Source organism: Chrysemys picta, chromosome 6 (genome assembly GCF_011386835.1).
Source record: "Chrysemys picta bellii isolate R12L10 chromosome 6, ASM1138683v2, whole genome shotgun sequence".
NCBI lineage: Eukaryota > Metazoa > Chordata > Testudines > Emydidae > Chrysemys > Chrysemys picta.
The window spans coordinates 35,474,208-35,494,839 of NC_088796.1; the positions used below are offsets into that span (position 1 = coordinate 35,474,208).

A 20,632-nucleotide genomic window follows, 5' to 3' on the forward strand; every position below is an offset into this window, starting at 1 on the left:
CTCAGTCTGTGGCCTGTTAATCTATCATTATAGCTTTGCCTATTTAGATCAGTCTAGGTGTTAGCTTCCCAGTATTGCTCACCCCGTTTCTTTGCTTTTCATCATACCTTTTTAGCCATTTTTTTTATTTTGTTTTTTGGCTTCAGGGAAATAATAGAGTCAAAATTGAGAAATATTAAGAGGCGCAGTTGAAGTGGAGGCATTGTGTATTTCTTGCCACAGTGGAGGAATATCTCTAATATGGAACATCTCTTGTGTTCAGGATAATGGCAATTGGGCCATATATGTTCACAGTTGAAACTGTGTGGGGGGGAAAATCTGTACAACCAGAGAGTGCCTTCAGTTGGATCTTTTGGCAGTAGACCTTTTCTTGTTCAATGAGGTTTAAAAATGCTTAAGTAGATATGAACAAAATGCAGCCACAGTAGCCAGTCAGCTAGTTAGTTTCTAAAGAACGAACTTTGTGCTAGGAAGCATCATTAACAGAAAGGTGTAGACACTGATAATGGAATACTAATTATCTTATTACTCTATATCAATGGGAAAAAAGAAACCTTTTAAAAATTTAGGTAGCTTTGAGTAACCTTATTTCAATGCACTGGAAAAGCAAAACTTCCCATTACATAGAACTGTAGAACAATGTTATCCTGAGGGTGGGTAAATTTATATTCTTTTTAAGTATGTAGTATTTTATATAATACCTCATCTCTTAAATCTGTATTGTGAATAATTACTTTGGGGAATTGTGAGATCCTCTTGTTTCTATCTTGCATATGCACACAACTGAATGAATGATGACTTGAGACAAAATTTTTCTTTGAATAGATTTCAGTTTTTGTCCTATTTGACCACTCTCCCTTTAGATAGAACTGATCTTAACATATAACTTGATCTTGTTAGTGGACTTAATGTTACAATATTTGAACACTTTTTTGGTATAATGCACAGTGCTTTCATTTTGTTTTTATAAAATTCAGTAAAAGGCAACTCAGTTTCCAAAGATAAATTAGAACAGTTTTGTGCTTAAAGTGATGTTAGATTTTCTTTGTCTAGTTTTTCTTCTCCCTTAGATTGGCCAAGTGTGACTCGAATGTGCAGAGTGCATAAATATTTTGATTGGCTGTGAGCCTTAAGAAAATGCAATTCACTTTTTTTTTAATGAAACCTCAAAAGCTAGGATGCCTCTTGATGTGTTATATCTGAATGCTTGTGTATTAGGGAGCCCAAAGATTGGAATAGCTCATATTCTTCTTGGAGGTAGGGAATATTCAAGTAGCGAGGGAGTTTTTATTTTATTTCACAGCACTGAAAAGTGTGTGAGGCACCCTCAGTTCAAATAGGACAATATTGTCCCAATCCGACAGAGCTTCCAATTAAATTTCAGACTTGATGTACAGAGTGAGCTACAAAAGAGTGGACAGAGGGAGTTTGAGATTATGTAGTTAGTCAGTAGAAGCAAGAATACAGCACTGCCTCTTGGACTAACATGGGTCCAATTTCTAAAACTCTGAAGAAATTTCCACTATTCTCTTTGGATCTGCAGACCTCAACTGATGCATCCACCTGAACTAAGCTTAGTCTTCAGGGACATTACAGGAGTAGTTAATGATTTAGTTTCCTATCTCTAAATTTATGGGCTCTAACAGTCTGGATTGGCTGCATTCCATTTCTTGGAAGTAAACTTTACCTGGTAATTCAGGCTGTCTGATTTTGAGCTGCTATTTCAAAAACCTGCCCATGATTATGTTCAGTATGAAGGGGTTGTGGGAATGCTTCTGTTTTTGAGTCTTTTAAATGTGCTCTTGGGACTTCAGAATTGAGAATGAATAGGTCAGGTATGATTGAAAGAAAAATTGGCACCAGAATTCTTAAATTATGGCTGATGTCTCTGCCTGATTAGCAGCACACAGGGATGTCAGGAACCCTCAATCTGGATGTTGAAAGTCCAAATCTCAAAATGCAAATGATCAAGTAAAACACTTCTAATAACCATCAAGTGGTATATGGATCAAGAATATTTCTCTATTAATAGATCTTTGTTTCAATTTAAATGTTTAAAGAGTGCATATCCTAGGGGTGAGCAAATGAATCACAAGGATTTGGTATAATATCTAGGGCATAATGAACCCAATAAATATCAGACTTGGTATTGCAAAGTCAAGAAGCATTGTACTCTGGAGAAAGGATTTATACTTTGGAAATAAGTTAAAGTGGTACACACAATGATTTGAAAAACACTGGCTAACCAAATAGAATTTTTACCCTTTACTCTATCAGTCAGGGTTTATTGTCCTATTACGTGCATCCGACGAAGTGGGCATTCCCCCCCAAAAGCTTATGCTCCAATACATCTGTTAGTCTTAAAGGTGCCACAGGACTCTGTTGCTTTTTACAGATCCAGACTATCATGGCTACCCCTCTGATACTTGTCCTATTGCAAAATCCCAAGTGTTTCCATGGGGTGAAACTAAATAAGAGTTAATGACTGATGTAGTATTTGACTTGCTAACTCCTTTGCCCCAGTGGACTAGAACCACCAACATAAAGTGCTTATAAATATCTCCACTTCCTACCACTGTGTGGTCTGAAATTGAAAACATTTGGAGAGGAAGAAAAGTACAGTACTGGTGACAATATAATTCAGACTTGTCTGATTATCTGTCTTTGGTCTGATTATCGGAGTGTGAAGACAAGTAGATATTCTTTGGAAGTCTCATGTTACTACCATGGGCAGTATGACATTCTATGAAGAGACAAGATGGGAAAATCAAGAAGAGGCTGCTGGAATATTTTGACTATCTACAAAAGAGATGGAGACAGTTTGGGGAAGAAGAATGTTAGGCTGGCGTTCAAAGAAGACAGGAGGAAGTAGTAGCTGGATATGAGAAGTTAAGAATGGAGAAGATGCCAATAATGGTATAACAATGAACAGTGGCAAATTGATCTGTGTGACTTCACCAACAGTCATGGTTGAAGTTGTTACTTGAACTAGTAACTTCTAATATTCACAATTAGTATTTTATAATCAAAATTTGAGGTCTCAAAGATGCCATTTCAATAATCCATTGTGTGGTGGAATGATGCTGTGTAAATTTGAGAGTTTACATTGAAATATTGGTTGCTTATTGAGTGATTGAACATATTACATAAATTTACTATCTGCACTTTGCAACATTCTGCATCCTGTCGAAATAGCAACTATTTTTTTAGAGAAAGATCTGACACCACATGACTGCCTAGCCCAAGTGGCTTACAATGCAGGTATAATACAACAGATGGGTAAGATAGTACATAGAGACAGTACAAGGAAACAATGAGACAATATTGGTCAGCGTGACAGGCAGTGGTCTTAGCACACTAACAGTCTCACTGTAGAGTTTTATGTAGATGTTATGGCAAAGGAGAGTTTTGAGGAGTTTGAAGGTGAATAATGAGGTAACTTACGTCCCTCAGCCTGCACCGCTTCCAGCAGCTCCCATTGGCCTGGAGCAGCGATCAGCCGAATCTGCGGTCGCGGTAGGTAAACAAACCAGCCAGGGGATTTCCCTGCACAAGCGGCGGAACAAGTTTGGGAACCACTGGCCTAGAGGCTCCAGCTGATTTGGGGCTCCACCGCGCTAGGTGTTATACAAACACGTGGTTCCTATGCTGGAGGGCTTAAATAATGTTGTGATGGGAGGCACAGAATGAGTTTAGCTAGAACATATAGACTGTACATAGTTTTTATAAAATTAGCAAAATAAGTTCTAAGAATAAGTGGAGAAATGTTTTTGATTACCAAATAGAATGAGCATCCACTAAACAAAGTGCCACTACCTTGAAGTTAATGGAAGTTTAGTATGAAGTTCTGTGTAGATATCGTTCCCATGCAACATTGTGGCCCATTAAATTACTGCAACAAGCAGTGCTGAAGAAATCACAAGGTGGAAAGCAATTTAGAACACCATTTGGAGTTGTTAAATAAAGAATTATTGGCAGAAAATAAACATACCCAAAACACCACTGGAATGAGAATTCTAAGTCCTCTCCACATGAAGTAATCTTTGAAACAAACTATACACAAATAGCACATGCAAAACCACAAAGGCTTGTAAAAAGTTATTTCTAGCAAGGAAACATAATATAGTAAAAAAGCATGGAAGTCGGTTGATTATGCAATAAATGGCATCTAGTGGAAATGGAGTTTTGGACTTACTCTTTTCAAAACAAATTGGAAATCTTTAAAGCTATATGGACGCTACAGAAGGGCAGTAGACAAACAGAACAATTTTCTTTTAATATTATAAAAAGATAATTTCTGAGTGGCAAGTGTCCACAGAATAAAGTGGAGATTTAACTTCATTGTACTAGGCATTGTACAAACAATAGGATTTGTTACTTTATTATTTACATATTTTGTGTGGAGGGTTTCATTATTTGATATGCAGATTTTTTTAATTGATGCTCCATTTGACAAGCACAGAATAGGGTGGTTATGACGAGGAAACAAGAAGCTCAAGATTAGCACACAAGTTGAATGTATATTGGGAATGGGTATCAGTCTGATCTGTAGAGCTGTATGGATATGAATTTAATTAAAAGTTACATAAAATAAGCAAGTTGCTTGTGTACATGCACACTTGTATACCTTGCCTTCAAAAGTAGCTTTTTGAACCTTGCTAAAACAGAATCCTGTGTCAGACCCGATCGTTTCTAAATTTAGAGTAGCAGAGACCTGCTATGTTCAGCCCTATTCCTTAAAGACTTTGGCTAGGTCTACACTCTGGGGGGCGGTGTCAACCTAAGATACGCAACTTCAGCTACGTGAATAGCGTAGCTGACGTTGCATATTTTAGGTCGACTTACCTGGCTGTGAGGACGGCGGCGAGTCGACCGCTGCCGCGCCGCCATCGACTCCGCTTCCGCCTCTTGCCGCGGTGGATTTCCGGAGTCGACGGCAGAGCCATCGGGAATCGATTTTATCGCGTCTTCACTAGACGTGATAAGTCGATCCCCAATAGATCAATTGCTACCCGCCGATCCGGCGGGTAGTGAAGATGTGCCCTTAGGCACATACTTAATTTTATGTACTATGAGTCAATGGGACTACTCACAGGCATAAAGTTAAGCATGTGTGTAAGTCTATACGGGATCAGTGTCTTACTGATCCCAAAGCTTCCAGGGCATGGATATAAAAAAGCCTGTTACTGAGCAAACATCTAATTCGGGGGGGCAGTAGCAGACAGAGCCCCCTAGAGCCACTAATTGTGGCCGCACACTTGTGGTGGGGCCAGGACAAAAGGATGGTAGATGCTTCATTGATTGTGCATGCTCCACTATGAATGGAGCATTCACCCTATCTACGGTACACTATCAAAATGAAGCCATAGGCACAAGCAACTGCTGCCAGCTAAACTCCATGCACCTCCATCAAGAATAGAATCGAGGATTTTCATTTTCTAGACCTCCGTTATTTGTTAAACACAGTGTACTCCATGCTGTACAAAACACAAAAGATATCCAATGAAACAAATAAGAGTCTATTTTGCAAAAGCTGTACTCCAATTCAACAAAGCAAGTTGCTGCTGAGTAAATTTAATCTGAATACATGTTGGAGGCAAGGTAAATATAGCTCAATTTCTGGGCTAATAGTGAGAACAGATTTGTTTGCAGGGGGAACTGAGGGTGGAGATTGGCGGGGGGTGGAGGGGGGAAGATGGTGTGACATGATACACTCTGAAGAGAGAGGCCAAAAAAAAAGTGAATGCCATCAAGAATTTCAAGAGTGCCTGGCTAAAAATGATGATTATGGTTTCAGCTGATAGGCTGACTCCTAAATCAGAGAGCTAATTTTATCCAGAGTGTGTTGAGAAGGTGAATGACCCCAAAATACTGCCTGATAAAAACTGACTCTTTAGTGAGGCAACCTAAAATCAAAATGGTTGTAAAAAGCCCAAACAACCAAAACAGAATATGCGGATGAACTAGAATCTGCTGAGCATATAGTCTACTACTGATTCAGGGTATGATTTCTCCTGTGCCTCCTACATGTGTTCCTGGCCCTGAAATAAAGATATATTTTGTACTCTTATCCTGCTTATGCTTCTATGTACTTTACAGCTTCCAGTATGTAATATGTGTACTGTCCCTGCAGTGTATACTCCTCAAATGCAATGTACTTTGGGATATGGCTACTTGATTCATCTAATTCATTACTTTGGTAGTTCGTGAAAACCCACTAACTTTCTACCTCTTTTGAAAGGAGGTTCTGATGGGAAAGGAGAGGGGGACATAATCAGTATTTTCAAAAACATTAATCTAAAATAAATTGCAAAACCACAAATTAATACAAGAGAAATATGTAAGCAGAATATCAAGGAAATCCCACTCTGCTAAAGCTCCAACTTTGCAGCTCCAATGATCTTAAGAGTTGCAGACAGCAAATTCCATGTAAATAGAATTTGATAACAAAAGGCCTCGCAGTCAGTTTCCGTATTCATTCCCTATAGGGATCCTGACATCTTAGACCCTGTCTATTCTCCTTTATCTTTAACAAGTACCCAGGAAATGTGGCAGTTTACCAACAATAGCCATCTATCAATAAAAGGTCCAAATAAAACTACATTTATCTGGGAAACTATGCCAGTTTAGAACATATAACACATACACCAATCTAACACACACACAACAGTAGCTTGATTATATTTAGTTACCATCAAAGCATACTGCTCCGAGGCAGCTGAAATGCAACGTATATTAAACAGACTAATTTCTACAGTATTTGAGGATAGATTGTGGACAATTAAAGCCCAGGGTCGTGTTGGATCGCAGCTTTTCCTTTCAAAATAGCCTAGAGAAATAAATAGGCAGAATCATTTTCCTTTATCTATTGAGGCACAGCATGCTCTACCAAATTCAGGCTCCTGGAAAAGTCACAGTACCTGTCAAACACAAAAGTGAGAAGTCTAAGGCTATGTCTACACTACAGCTTATGTCAGCAAAACTTATGTCGTCCAGGGGTGTGAATGTTCCACCCCCGAGCAACATAAATTACACCGACACAAGTGTTGATGTGCACCCGCCGACCAGGGCCATCTCAAACTTTTTTGCCGCCCCAAGCGCCAAAAAAAAAAAAAAAAGCCCCGCCATAACAAACCCTTCCTCCCCCCCCCCCCAGCGCCGCCCCGCTGAACCAAAAACAACGCCCCCCCAAGTGCTGAACCAAAAACCAAACCCCAAAAAAACCCCAGTGCCGCCCCACCGAACCAAAAACAACCCCCCCCCCAGTGCCGCCCCGCTGAACCAAAACAAACAAACAAACAAAAAAACCCCGAGCACCGCCCCGCCACCCCAAGATTGGCCGCCCCTTACAAGGTGCTGCTCCAAGCACGTGCTTGGTCGGCTGGTGCCTGGAGTCAGCTCTGCCGCCAACATAGTTTATGCCACTCATGAAGGTAGTTTCTTTTTTGTCCACAGGAGAGCTCTCTCTCTCTCCCCGCCAGCATAGAGTGTCTTCACCAGATGTGCTGCAGCACTGTACGCATAGACATACAAATTCTTTCCAGATAATTCAATATGGATTACAGGAAAAGCAATGGCTGAAGAAATTTTGCAAAAATATTGCAAAAAACATTTCTTGGTTTACTGATTTGAATTTTGAATAAAAAACCCTCTGGATATTGAAAAGAAGACTCCCATCTTTGAGCAGTCCCCTTTAATGACATGGCTACTTCTTTTTCATTGGATTTTTCTTGAAAGCAGTTGTAATCTATACCTGATTGTGGTTCTTTTTAAGATTCCCAAGCTTTTCACTGGATTCCATCCAAAGATTGTAAAGAACTTTACAACCACTAATTAAGGCCTCAGTGCCCCTTTATAATCGGTAGTAAAAAAAACCAGTAACTTCTGTTTTATAAGCATTGAGTATGGAAAGGTTACGTGACTTCAGCCCTGGACGGCGGGGCTCAGGTTGCAAGCCCCCTGCCTACGGCTGAAGCACTTGAGCTTCAGCTTTGGCCCCCATTGCCCAGACTGGTGAGGCTCGGGCTTTGCGCCCCCCCCCCCACCCCCCCACACCCGACCCGGGGAAGTAGGGCTCTGGCAGGCTCAGGCTTTGGTCCCTCCTCCTGGGGTTGTAAAGTAATTTTTGTTGTCAGATGGGGGTCACGGTGCAATGAAGTTTGAGAACCCCTAATCTACTGGAATTGTTTATTTCAGGCTTTGGCTTCCTTCTTGAATTTTTGCAGAAGATGAGGGAAGTTAGTTTTATAAAATGAGTTTCACTTGCATATATTTAAGATTTTTCTTTCTTTCTCTCTTTCTGAGATCCATTAGAGAACACATGACGTTTTGGGCTTTACTATATTTTCTTGTTTCATTAGTATATACACTAACTTTTTAAAATATTTACTTTGTAGCCCAAGACTTGGCTAAAGCTAGCTAGCTCTTGGAGAACTGCTGGCACAAAAGATGAGAATTGAATAAGATGCAATAATATGTCATAATGCCTCTATATAAATCCAGGGTATGCCAAGGCCTTGAATAATGCATGTATTTCTGGTTACCCAATCTCAAAAAAGAAGTATTAGAATTGGAAAAGGTACAGAGAAGGACAACAAAAATTATTAGGGGTATGTAACAACTTCCGTATGAGGAGAGATTAAAAAGACTGGGACTTTTCAGCTTGGAAAAGAGAAAACTAAGAGTGGGATGGGTGGGAATATGATAGAGGTCTATAAAATCTTCACTTTCTCCTCACCCTTCAATAAGGAAGTGTTATTTATTTTTCACATAACACAAGAACCAGGGATCACCCAATGAAATTAATAGGCAGCAGGTTTAAAACAAAGAAAAGGAGGAAGTACTTCTTCACGCAGCGCACAGTCAGCCTATGGAAGTCGTTGCCAGGAGATGATGATGTGAAGGCCAAAACTATAACAGGATTCAAAAAGAACTAGATAAGGTCCTAGAGGATAGGTGGGTCAATAGTGATTAGCCAAAATGGTCTGGGATGCAACCCCATGCTCTGAGTGGCCCCTACCCTCTGTTTGCCAGAAGCTGGGATGGATGACTCAATGATTGCCTGTTCTGTTCACTCCCTCTGAAGCGTTTGGCATTGGCCACTGTCGGAGGACAGGATACTGGGCTAGATGGACCATTGGTCTGACCCAGTATGGCCGTGCTTATGTTATTTACATAGAGGGGTATTTTTTTTCCCTGTGGTTTCAATTTTGGGTCTTGTAACATTCATGTTAGTTTCCCCTCTCCCTCCCCCCAGTAGACAGTTCTGTTGTTCAAACAAATAAAATAACACACACCCTTATCTCATTCCCCTTTTTAGTGGCATTATTTCTGGGAGGGAGTCATTTACCTAAGCTCTGCTCTTACAAGACATGCACTTGGTGTTTAAATTTGTAATTACCTTTCTCTCTTGATATCTGTGTAAGAAAATAAGTTATACTGTTGATATTGTTTTTAAAAGTTAGTAACCAACAGTAGCCTTTCAACCCAGTTGAAGGCCTTCATTGAATTGAGATGATAAAGCAGATTCCAGTTTCTTAGATCAGGCATAGTAGATTTAGTTGTGTACATCCTAGATTATCTGAAGATTACCTTCCAGTAATAAACATGTTGAATTTTTGTTTGAATTGTTTGATAAACCTCTTGTTGCCAATATTTTAGAATAATTTTTATATCTAGATGTATACGTATATAGATAAGAACATAAGAATATCCATACTGGGTCAGACCAATGTTCCATCTAGCTCAGTATCCTGTCTTCAGTCAGTAGCTAATGCCATGTAGGGGCTGGCCTGGGCCCCAGCTATGCCCCCCTGAATGTTCCTCCGTGCACCCCATAGTTTGGGGGGCTCTAGTGTATACTTTCTATGAGACTTCTGTTGTCTAGAATTTCAGCACGCTCCTTAATAAAGGAACAAGTTCTTGCCTAAAAGTTTTAAAGAATTGGGCTGTAGAGACAGAGAATACTAAGTTTTCCCCAAACTTCACCTATTAATAGCCCTTTGAATCTATGCCCAGAGATTGTCTCATATTCTGAAAGAATTGATAGTTTTACTTTTTTAAAAATATTTGTATCTGCTTCATAGAATTTGTGTACTGCAATACATATAAATTGGCATAGCAGTCCTGAAAGGCAGATTAAATAGATCTAGGATCTGTTATTGTATTCCTTTTTTATGTGATTATTTGCTTTCTATTTTAAGGCGATAAGCCCATTTCATCAACTTTTTTGCAAGCACTGTCTTGCAGCATAAGTCAGTATTTATTATCCTGCTTATTCAGGAGTGCTCTTCTTAAATAGCTACATGAATTTGTGTGTCTAAGGTACAAAATAAGTAATTCAAAATGAGTAGTGCAACCCATATTTAGTTACCTAAATATACGGTGTGAATTTCAGAGGTGCCGAGGAACAGTAGCTCCATGTTCAGCACCTCTGCAATTCAGGCCACTTATTTAGGGACCTAATATTAGGTATCCAGCTTTGAAGATTTTGGTCTTAGAGACCCTTGTTCTTCCAGAAGTAGAAGCTTTCTCATTCACTACCTCCTTATAGAGTTTTAATAAATTTCATTATGATGATTCTACTTGTCTAGTTAGAGCTTTTGAATATTTCATTCTTTATTATATATAGCCAGTTGTCCCCTCTGACTAGCACGTCATTAGCATATCAAATTTCCATAAATGTGTGTGTTTATAGTTGTCTTCATGGGTAGATGACTGTTTGGGGAGAGAAGGCAGAGAACCTTTAAGGTTCTCTCTCACAGGATAAAGTGCTTTCCAGATGCAGCGTAAGCATTCCCAATGTAGAAAAGACAGTAGATCTAGGTTAAGGATTTAGGGACGAATAATGGGCAATTCTCCTTTCTTCCATATTTTCATATTCTGAACAAGCTAGTTTCCTTTTTAAAAAAAATCCTGGTGGTAATAAAGAATAATATTTTAGACACACGAGAGGAAAACATTGAAAGTATTACTGAAATGTTAGCGACCAGAAGATAGGATCTAAAGAATAGATTGTTTGCTTTTAAGGATCCCACATGTCAAACATGCTAACTTTCTTGAGGTGGGCACATAAATGTAAACAGTTACTAATTAGATTTTTTTTCTTACCTATTTATGGATAGGTCAGACAGAGCTTTTCTTTTACTAGTGAATTTGCCCTTACCTGTTTTCAGATGTTGCGGGGCTTTTTTCCCCCCTAGTTTTTCTACTACTAATGGGAGAAGTCAGTTTACCTGTATCCTAAATAAACTACTTATCTGAAGAAGCTAGTTACATGCCTTGTTTTCTTTCTTAATAGTTTGCAATTGTTGAGAGACGCAGACAGATGGATTAGAGCTGTCCTTGGTCTTATGAAAAATAGTACTTTACTACTAGAAAATCAGTGTTTAGTACATTGAACTTTCAAAAAATAAAATTTGCTTTGGACTGCTTACATGCCATTTAAAATAGGCAACTTTATTTTGTTAAAAAGAAATAATGTAGTTTATGTACCCTATGCTTTTTGTTAAAATTGTCATTGAAGGGCAATACTGTGTTTTAGAAAATCAGGCCTTACAAAGCAGTACAAAATAGATAGATAACAAACCATCAAATTAAAAAAAAAAAAGAATTTTGAGAAAAATAATTAAAAAAAAAATCTGCATTCCACAATGTTATATAACATTGTCTTTAACATAGACTATTAATATAATGCATTGGTCCTATTGAACTTTATATATTTGAGGTAAAATAGTTATTCAAAATTGGCAGTGCAGTGCTCCTATTAGGTGAGTCAGGGCTAGTCGACACTACCCGCCCAGATCGGCGGATAGAAATCGATCTCCCAGGGATCGATTTATCGCGTCTCATCTAGACGGATAAATTGATCCCCGAATCGACATGCGTACTCCCACCTCGTCAGGAGGAGTAAGCACCGTCGACGGGGGAGTCGCGGCGGTCGATTTGCCACCGTCCTCCCAGCGGGGTAAGTCAAATAGGATACGTCGAATTCAGCTACGCTATTCGCGTAGCTGAATTTGCGTATCTTAAATCGATTCTCTTCCCCCCCCCCCTCCAGACCTAGCCTGAGACAGTCATGTGAAAAGCAATAGTTTTCACAAACCTATGGACACACTCTCTCTGTTTCACTGTTATGAACACAATTCAGAAACCTACTTTTTAGGAAACTTCTATGGAATCTTTCACTTCATTATTATATGAGGAGCTGGCAACATCTTCTGTATTTAGGTTGCCTAAAACTTTCCATAATACATGATTCTTATAATCTTTTTGAGAAGCTCTACTACCTGCATTGTTTGGAGAAGACTTTTGAAATTCATCAGGGAGAAAGCCTTTGGGCTAGGAATATGCCTTTTGCTTGCTCCATGAAATTCCACTCAGGTTTGGCTGAGCTATCGGAAGTTGAAAATCAACACTTCTCATTTTTGGTTAGCATTTCTCATAATAATTTTGGCAGCAAGCCAATATTCTGAAGGGCCAAGTCTCTTGCTGTCAGTGTAACAGCAGCACACTGCTGCCTGGGGTTTTCAGAGAGCAGAGGCAGACCAGCTCCTGCCAGAGCACTTTTAGTTGGGTGGGGGAAGTGTCAAGCTTGTTCTGTCCAGCCCACACACCCAGTACAAGTCACTTAGGGTATGTCTACACTGCAGTTAAACACCCAGCTGACTAGGGCTCGCAGGGATCTTCGGAGCTGTAAAATTGTAGCGTAGGTGTTTGGACTTGGGCTGGAGCCCAGGCGCTGGGACCCTCCCCCCTGACAGGGTCCCAGAGCTCAGGCTCAAGCCCAAGCCTGGATGTCTATGCTGAAATTTTACAGCCCTGCAGCATGAGCCCTGCAAGCCAGGTCAAATGGTGTGGGCCAGCCACAGGAGTTTAATTGCAGCATAGACCTACCCTTTCTCTCAATGCCTGATGGTGCATTATGTGGGGGTTATTACAATTGCATAATATAATTTATTTTTATCTTTAAAAATAAATTTAGGAAATTACATGTAAAAAATGTGAAAAGCGAGTCATTTAGGTTGTAGGTCATGGCTCTTGAAAGCTCTGTTGCCTGCCCAGGCAACCCTAATTCTTTCCTCTTGTGTATATGCATTGTAATTTATGTGATCACATACCATTTTTCCAAAGGACTCCTGCCACATTCAGTGCACAGGATGGATGGGGCTCAAGGAATGAATCGGGGCAGTGTACTAAATGTGGCTGTTGTTTTTAGGAATCCGTCCTTTCCTGCTGTAGAAGTTAGAATGTGTAGAGAATGAGATAGGCAGTGTGTTTCAGGAAGAGAAAATATTCTGGTGTTTAAGGCAGAAAAACTCTGTTCTATTCATGCATCTGCCACAGACTTCCTGTGTGATGCTGAGCAAGTCACTTAAACACAAATTTTGGCAGGTGGCCACTAATTGTCTGTTCCTCAGTTCTGTGTACCCAGCTTGAATGCCTGGGGTCTGATTTGCAGAAGTACTGAGCACTCACTAGTACAACTGAAGTGAGTAGGAGCTGTGGATGCTCAACACTTTGGCAGTAAAGCAGCATGATCTGAAGGAATGAACTCAATGTTGAAAGTCATGAGGTTCTGCCAGTAATTCACTGTGAGGCTTCAGGCAAGTTTTTTGTCTCCATTAGCCCGTCTGTAAAATGAGAATAATACTCTCTGATTTGAAATGCAATCTGTGTGTTTGTGAAATGCTCAGATGATACAGTTACACTGGCAACCTTAATTCTGATATTTCATGTTTTTCCAGTGCTTGACCTTGCAACCTAAATTAATGTTGTTTTAACATAGACTTTTGTATGTAATTTACTTACATAGCACTGTACTTTTATAGTGCTGAGATGTTATCTAATTTCTAACTGCATGTGCAGATAGAGAACATCTGTTTAACCCCTCAGACAAAGGAATGTAACCTTTTTTCTCTCTGAGGTCCTGCCATCTGCATTAAATATAAATCTGAATCTAGTTTGTGACTTGAATACATGGCCACCTGATGCAGTGGAAAGAATGCGCTACAATGACAGATTATAAAATGTATATTGAATAGATGGATAATTTAATAATTTGACATTCTTTAGGTGGTGATAGTGAAGTTATTCAGGAACAGTAACTGGAAACTAATTTCCATTTTGTTTTTGAACATTTGGTATTTAATTTTAGGTTATAAAAGATTTATATATTCTGGTATTTGATTCTCAAACACTTAATATAAGAAGTAGGTTCAGTAGTAGTTCATGTCATTGTAGCAGTTGGTCATAAAATGTATATCAGAAATACTTCTTCCTAATTATATGTGAACTTCCAAATATTAATAAACTGCCTAAGCTTGTATTTGTATCTTTTATTATATGAATACTTTTATGTAGTAGTCCTAAAAATGATCAGTGGCAAAAGTGTGGCTTTTATAAGTATATTTGGTTAAAAGTGAACTGAAATTATGTGTGTGTGTGTGTGTGTACATGCACACAAAATTACTGATTATCATATTCCGCTAGCAATATTGCAGTAGTTTTATTCGCAGAGATCTAACGTTAAAATTCAGCCAAGTGCTCTCCATTTGCTATAGCAAAGCACTTAAGCACATGCTTAGTGTTAATCTTCAGTTGGGAGTACTGCCATGCTTAAAAGTTGAGTTTGTGCCTAAAAACTTTTCTGGATCAGAGTTAGTCTTCAGCACCTTGCAAGATCAGGCGCTTGATGATTTGTTGGAATGGTGCAGTCCACAAAATCCATCAAAAGCTATTTTTATTGTTCTGAGGATTTTAAAATGGAGCACTATAGGAACCAATCCTGCTAACATGACTCAAAATTGCCATTGCCCATTTAGTCATTGCCTTAGTTATGAAGATCAGGCCCAACTGTGGATAAACTCAGTTTATAAAATACATTGCAAGATACAAGGATATTCCATGCACACATTGGGGGAGGGGATTGTCTTAAATGCTCAGTACAAGAATTCTTAATAATGCACTTCACTTAAAACTATATTTGAGTTCAGTGACATAAAAACTCCCCCCCCCCCCCAAAAAAAAAACAGTGTTCTGGGGTAATATATGATACTTCATTGCAGAATACCCTATTGCAGAACTTATCTTAGATTACTAGAGAGAACACTTTCAGACTCAGCTGGTCTATCCCACCTACATTTAAAAACAACAGTTCTTTGTAAGTAAGAATATATTGGTTTTACTGTCACATGAGAGAACCAGATAGTTGCTTCTGCTTTTTAGAGAACAAGTACAGATTGTGAAGCCTTCACTGTTGTATTACATTGTTCATGAATTCAAGTTCAAGGGCCACTAAGACTTTTTTATATCAGTTGGGAAGTTAATCATGGTTATGTGAACAGATGAAATAGAATGCTTCATTCTCTTATTGCTTGCATAGTTTTTCTGTCTTGTATACAAAAGTCTTCATGCATTTGAAATGGCTAGTATCATGAAATTACAGCTACAGTATATTTTAGATGTTTAAGTAGTTTAAAATATCTAAGGCAAATTCTCACCTAGATTTTTGTGGCTGTACCATTATATGGGCCCAGTTCTTATTCAGGTAAAGTCCCATAGTCGTCTGGGGTGCTTTGGCTGAATAAGGAAGAAATATAAATAAGGCCCTATATAAGCTAGGGAGTGATTTTGTATATTCTTGTGTAGCCCTCAGCCCAGTGGAGCCTCATTCTTGATTGGAACTCTGACTACTACAGAAACACAAATAATATTCTGTCTTTCACGATATTGAAGAATTTGTTGTTGTTTATATTAGGAGTCAGACACTTTTTTCATGCAGCAGAGATATGACTATCCCAATTTTGGGTTTGTTTAAATATATATTTGATCTCCTTGATGACTTAGATTGGGCCTGACTTTTTCAGCGTTTAACTTATTTGGATGGAATTTTTATTGTATTCAGAAATTTAGGATTAATCGGTCACTTTCAATAAAACACCTAAAATCAAACTCATATTAGCAGTATGTTTAGAGGATGTTGCTTGAAAGAAAAGAAAATATTTTGTTTTCTGGTATCCATCTGTGTATGGCAGTTCTGCACTGAACAGGAAAAAGATATTTCCTGTCTCTAGATAGTTTGTTTCCTTTGTCTCTACAATGAGAGAAAAAATTTCTTGTAACATTAATCAATGCTGTTTTGGGCCAACAAAAACATTTGATCAAAGTATTTTTTTTTCATTCTTTACAATCTCTTTTTCACCATTAGATATGGATTGTTGCACAGAAGAGACATTTTAAATTTATTTTTATCACAGGAAAGATAATTTATGTATTGCAGATTGTCTAATAGTAATACTACTTACAAAAAACTCATAGAAGACAGTGTATAGTAGTGAAGTTCTATCTGCATAACTAAGATAAACATTTCAGAAAGTTAAGATGGGATTGTGTGTATATATGAAACAACGTCAAATATGCAAATTATTTGTTCTGTGTAGACAAATTATTAAAAGCCCTATTTTTTCCACATTAATTTGATTTTTTTTAAATATTTTTGAAATCCATTCAGATTGACAGTCTAATTGGGTTTAGGCGATAGATTTGCTTTTTGAAAAAATACAATTTATTTTCTTTTAAATGAACTAACTTCTAGAACATGGTAAGGGATCATGTGTTGTGGCTAGGAATGTGGTTTTCTTGGTGATTTGGCAGATAGCTCTATAGAATCAGTTAATCCTTCTGACTGTTCTCATGTGTACTTAAGTATTTGAGTATTTTTGTTGCCTGTAAACACAGGCAACTACTTTGCTATAGGTCAAAATCATATAAGCATTCATTTTAGTGATATTAGCGGACTACATATTTTGTTATGATGATAGCTGACTGGGAATGCTTTTGAGTCAAAAGTAGTCCAGAAAGCAGCTCTTAACTAATCCTTACTTTTATGACTTCCCTTTCTAATTTAAACAAATTAAGTGTTAAGTGCTTTCACTAAGCTTTTCTTTGCACAAATAACTTGTGGCATGACATATTTTTATACTATACTTTCCTCTTTCTAAATCTTCTACACTATTCATGTTATAAATTGTCTTAAAATACATGAGACACTGCAAGCCTTCATGTGTCTATAGGTGTATGAGCAACCTTAAACTTCTGAGCTTTTTATGGGAGGTTCTGGAGGCGGGGGATTGGTTGATGTGGGGTTTTTGTTTTGGTTCAAATTAGTATTTCATAAAGAAGCCTTTCTTATTGGAGGTCTAATACCCAGACTAGTACACATTTCAAGTAAATATGCCTCAAAGCAGTTATGCTCCAAATAGCAGGGTAGCAGATTGTTCACAGTAACGCTTAAGTGGCTTGCTCCAGCCAGTTGGAATTAATGTTTTGATAATTATATTGTAAGAAGAGAGAGAGAAATTTATGATGGTACAAGGTTTAAGAATACCACAGTGTTATGTCTCTAAGTTTAATTAAAGACAATCACATTTATGATTTTATTTTCGTTTTTTCTTTATTTTAGTCGTGACATGGAGAATAAAGAAACCCTCAGGGGGTTGCAGAAAATGGATGACCGCCCAGAAGAGCGCATGATCAGGGAGAAACTCAAGGCAACATGTATGCCAGCCTGGAAGCATGAATGGCTGGAAAGGAGAAGCAGGAGAGGCCCTGTGGTAAGTAGTGTTCAAGAAAGGGTAATAATAATTTGAATTTTTTTTTACTGATTATTTACAATTGTGAAAAGTGCCAAGACGGCTTAATAAATATTTGTTCTTAAAACCCCACTACCCTGAATCTTAGTTATGATTGCTGACACTTAGTTATGGTCCCTTTGTTCACTTTTATTGGCTGTTTGAAGAATTGTTGCTAATTCTGTATAGTTTACAGATCTGTAATGTGTTTGATACTTAGAAAGTCAAATAGCTCAGCTGATATTGTTTTGCTTAAAAATATTATTGTGACAACACTGCCCTCTGTTGACATCCAAAGTAGCTTTGTTTACAGAATAAAACTTTAAACCATTTTCTCTTCCTTTTCTCAGTCAAAACCCCCCAAAAATTCTGTTTCTAATTTTAAAAAAATTCACATTCTTAAAACTCTGATGTATTAATCCCCCATTTGTCTAGCACAGGTGATTATCACCAGAAAAAAACATTTTCCATGATAAATTCTTTACGTAAACCAAAATGCAAAGAGTTCATTTTGCTCTTCTTCTGCAAGATGGCTTGTGATTGGTTTTGTCCTAATAACATTAAAAGATGCATGCAAAAGAGCAAGATCAAAAGCATAATTATTTACAGTAAAGAACTTGGCCACTTCTTCTTGACTTCAGATTGCTTAATAAATAGTTTCAGCTATAACCTGGAAGAACCGAAGGTGGCAAATAAATCATGCAGAAACTGTTAACATTATAGACATGAATGAATGTTAATTTTGGACATACGATTGCTAAGAAAAACAGAATGGGAATTAATCTAATAATACACACACATTTGAAATGCCAATGTGACTCTCAAACACTGATCACTAAAATAATTGGGGAATAGCTAATAATTTCAGTATAAAGGGAATATATCAGATGTGAAACAAATAAATGTAAACATTGTACATATGTTCAACCAGACTTCAAGTTAGTGTGTTCTGTTGCTTTATTTAGAAGATGATCATTTTACTAACCACAAACTATGTGACTTATTTCCTACAAGGTGGTAAAACCAATCCCAGTGAAAGGTGATGGCTCTGAAAGCAACAAACTATCAATAGAACCTCACGTTGAAGGGCAAAGCAATGCTTCTGCAACTCAGAAAGGAAGACGTAGCCCTTCTCCTAGTAGCTCCTCATCCTCATCCTCTAGAACTGTTAAATCAGAATCACCAGGTGTTAGAAGAAAAAGGGTATCTCCAGTGCCTGTAAGTTGGAAAATGTAATATAATTATCGTTTTGACTTTATTTTGAGATGTCACCGTTTATGGAAGAAGGGGTATTGCTATACACATGTCAAAATTTGGTACTTCTGAATTGTAAACAAAGGCTATCTCTAACTACTGGTTTTGGAGAGAAGATGCATGTTCAAAGGGGTTTCCCACTTGTGATTTTACTTAGGATAATGAAACGTGTGGTATGCCTAATAAATATTACATTCATAGTTGTTAGGAAACTAAATATGAAGGATGCGATTCCATGCTTGATTTGATCTGTTGTTTTTGTAGCAAATAAACCTGGATCCAGATTTTCAAAAATAGAATCTGTTATGGCATGTGTCACCAGATGGTGCTGTTACCCATAGTCTTCCAAGATCTTTTTCTTAGCACATGAGAAAATATCCAGTGTTGGAAAGACACATGCTATGTGTTAGATTGCTTATGTAAAGTTCTGGTGGCAGAGTTTGCTCCCTTCCTGGATCTTTGAGTAGAGTCAATTCTTGAAGCAGAGGTGCTCCCTGGGAACCAGGTCTTGGTTTTTGGGTTGAGATTTCTAAAAGAAGCAATTGCCTACATGCTGTTTGTGAACACCTCTGTTCCAGAACTGGTGTACGTGTACAAATAAAACAAGCTTTACTTAGAATAAGTATAGAATACTTAGACTCCATTTCACTGATATCTCTGTGACTGGGAAGCCAACCTTCACGGGCCCCTGGACATCTGCTACCACTTGGCAAAAGAGCAACTATACCTTAAGTTAAGCTCCTGGATCCCAATTTAGCTCCTAAATAAGTGGCCAGACTTATTAAGAAGTCTGACTGTAGGTTTCCACTTCTGAAAATCTTGGCCGAAGCACATGGGGTTGCTACAGAAAACAGCAATATATCCGAGCATGAGGTAGAATGCGTGCAGTTTACTTTTCTTTCTCCCGTGATAGATCTACTGCTGTAGACTTTCAGTTTCCAAGAAGAGCGCTCTGCTTCCTTTCTACTGATTGGTCAGAAATGCCATGAGTTGTAACTTCTGTTGGGAACAGTGACACCATGCTAGGAGAGACCAAGATTACAATTAAGAAAATCAATTTTGCCTTTCCTCCATTTGTAGCTAATGGACTTTTTTCCATTGAATGAGTTTTTGTAATTTTTTGTCACTGGAAATAAAGTTAATTTAAAAGTAAAATTTAGTCCAGTGGTTCCTGGGGGTCCATGAGCCCTTTCGGGGGGGCCACAGAGCTCTGCAACTGAAACCCGGTGCCCCGAGCCCCAGCACTGAAGTCGGGAGCTCCAGCCCACTGAAGCTGCGAGCCGCACTGGGAGCCCCCCCAACACAGCCCCTAACATCCCCCTGCCTGCACCCTGAGGCTGAGCTACTCCCCTGCCTGCCTAGCTATCCCCTGCTTGACCCTGAGCTACTCCCCTGCCTGCACACAGCCCCTAGCTATCCCCCCCTGCTAGGGTGACCAGATGTCCCAATTTTATAGGGACAGTCCCGATTTTGGGGTCTTTTTCTTATATAGGTTCCTATTACCCCCCACCCAATGTCCTGATTTTTCACACCTGGGTGTCTGGTCATCCTACCCCCTGCACCCTGAGCTACACCCCTCACTTCACACAGCCCCTAGCTATCCCCCCTGCACCCTGAGCAGTTTTCAAACTTTTTGAGCTGAGTCCCCCCTTAGAATTTATATTTTTTTGGTTGTGTCCCCACACAGCCCAGACAGGCTTAGTGACCTCCTGAGTGAGTTGGGGTGGAGGTTGCGCTCCCTCCCTGGA

At 38.7% G+C, this 20,632-nt stretch overlaps 1 protein-coding gene across 6 annotated transcripts in view; it reads left to right on the forward strand.

The window, feature by feature from the left end:
* The window catches only part of MAP3K1 (mitogen-activated protein kinase kinase kinase 1), a 93,216-nt gene that overhangs the window by 38,668 nt on the left and 33,916 nt on the right, over positions 1 to 20,632 (forward strand). For all 6 annotated transcript variants that reach the window (XR_006176169.2, XR_010602170.1, XM_024109424.3 and 3 more), the window contains exons 2-3: positions 17,462 to 17,612; positions 18,645 to 18,848. Coding sequence is in view for 4 of the 6 variants with exons in the window: in XM_024109424.3 (XP_023965192.2) it covers positions 17,462 to 17,612; positions 18,645 to 18,848 (355 nt within the window). In the remaining 2 variants the exon portion in view is untranslated. The remainder of the gene's footprint in view (positions 1 to 17,461; positions 17,613 to 18,644; positions 18,849 to 20,632) is intronic.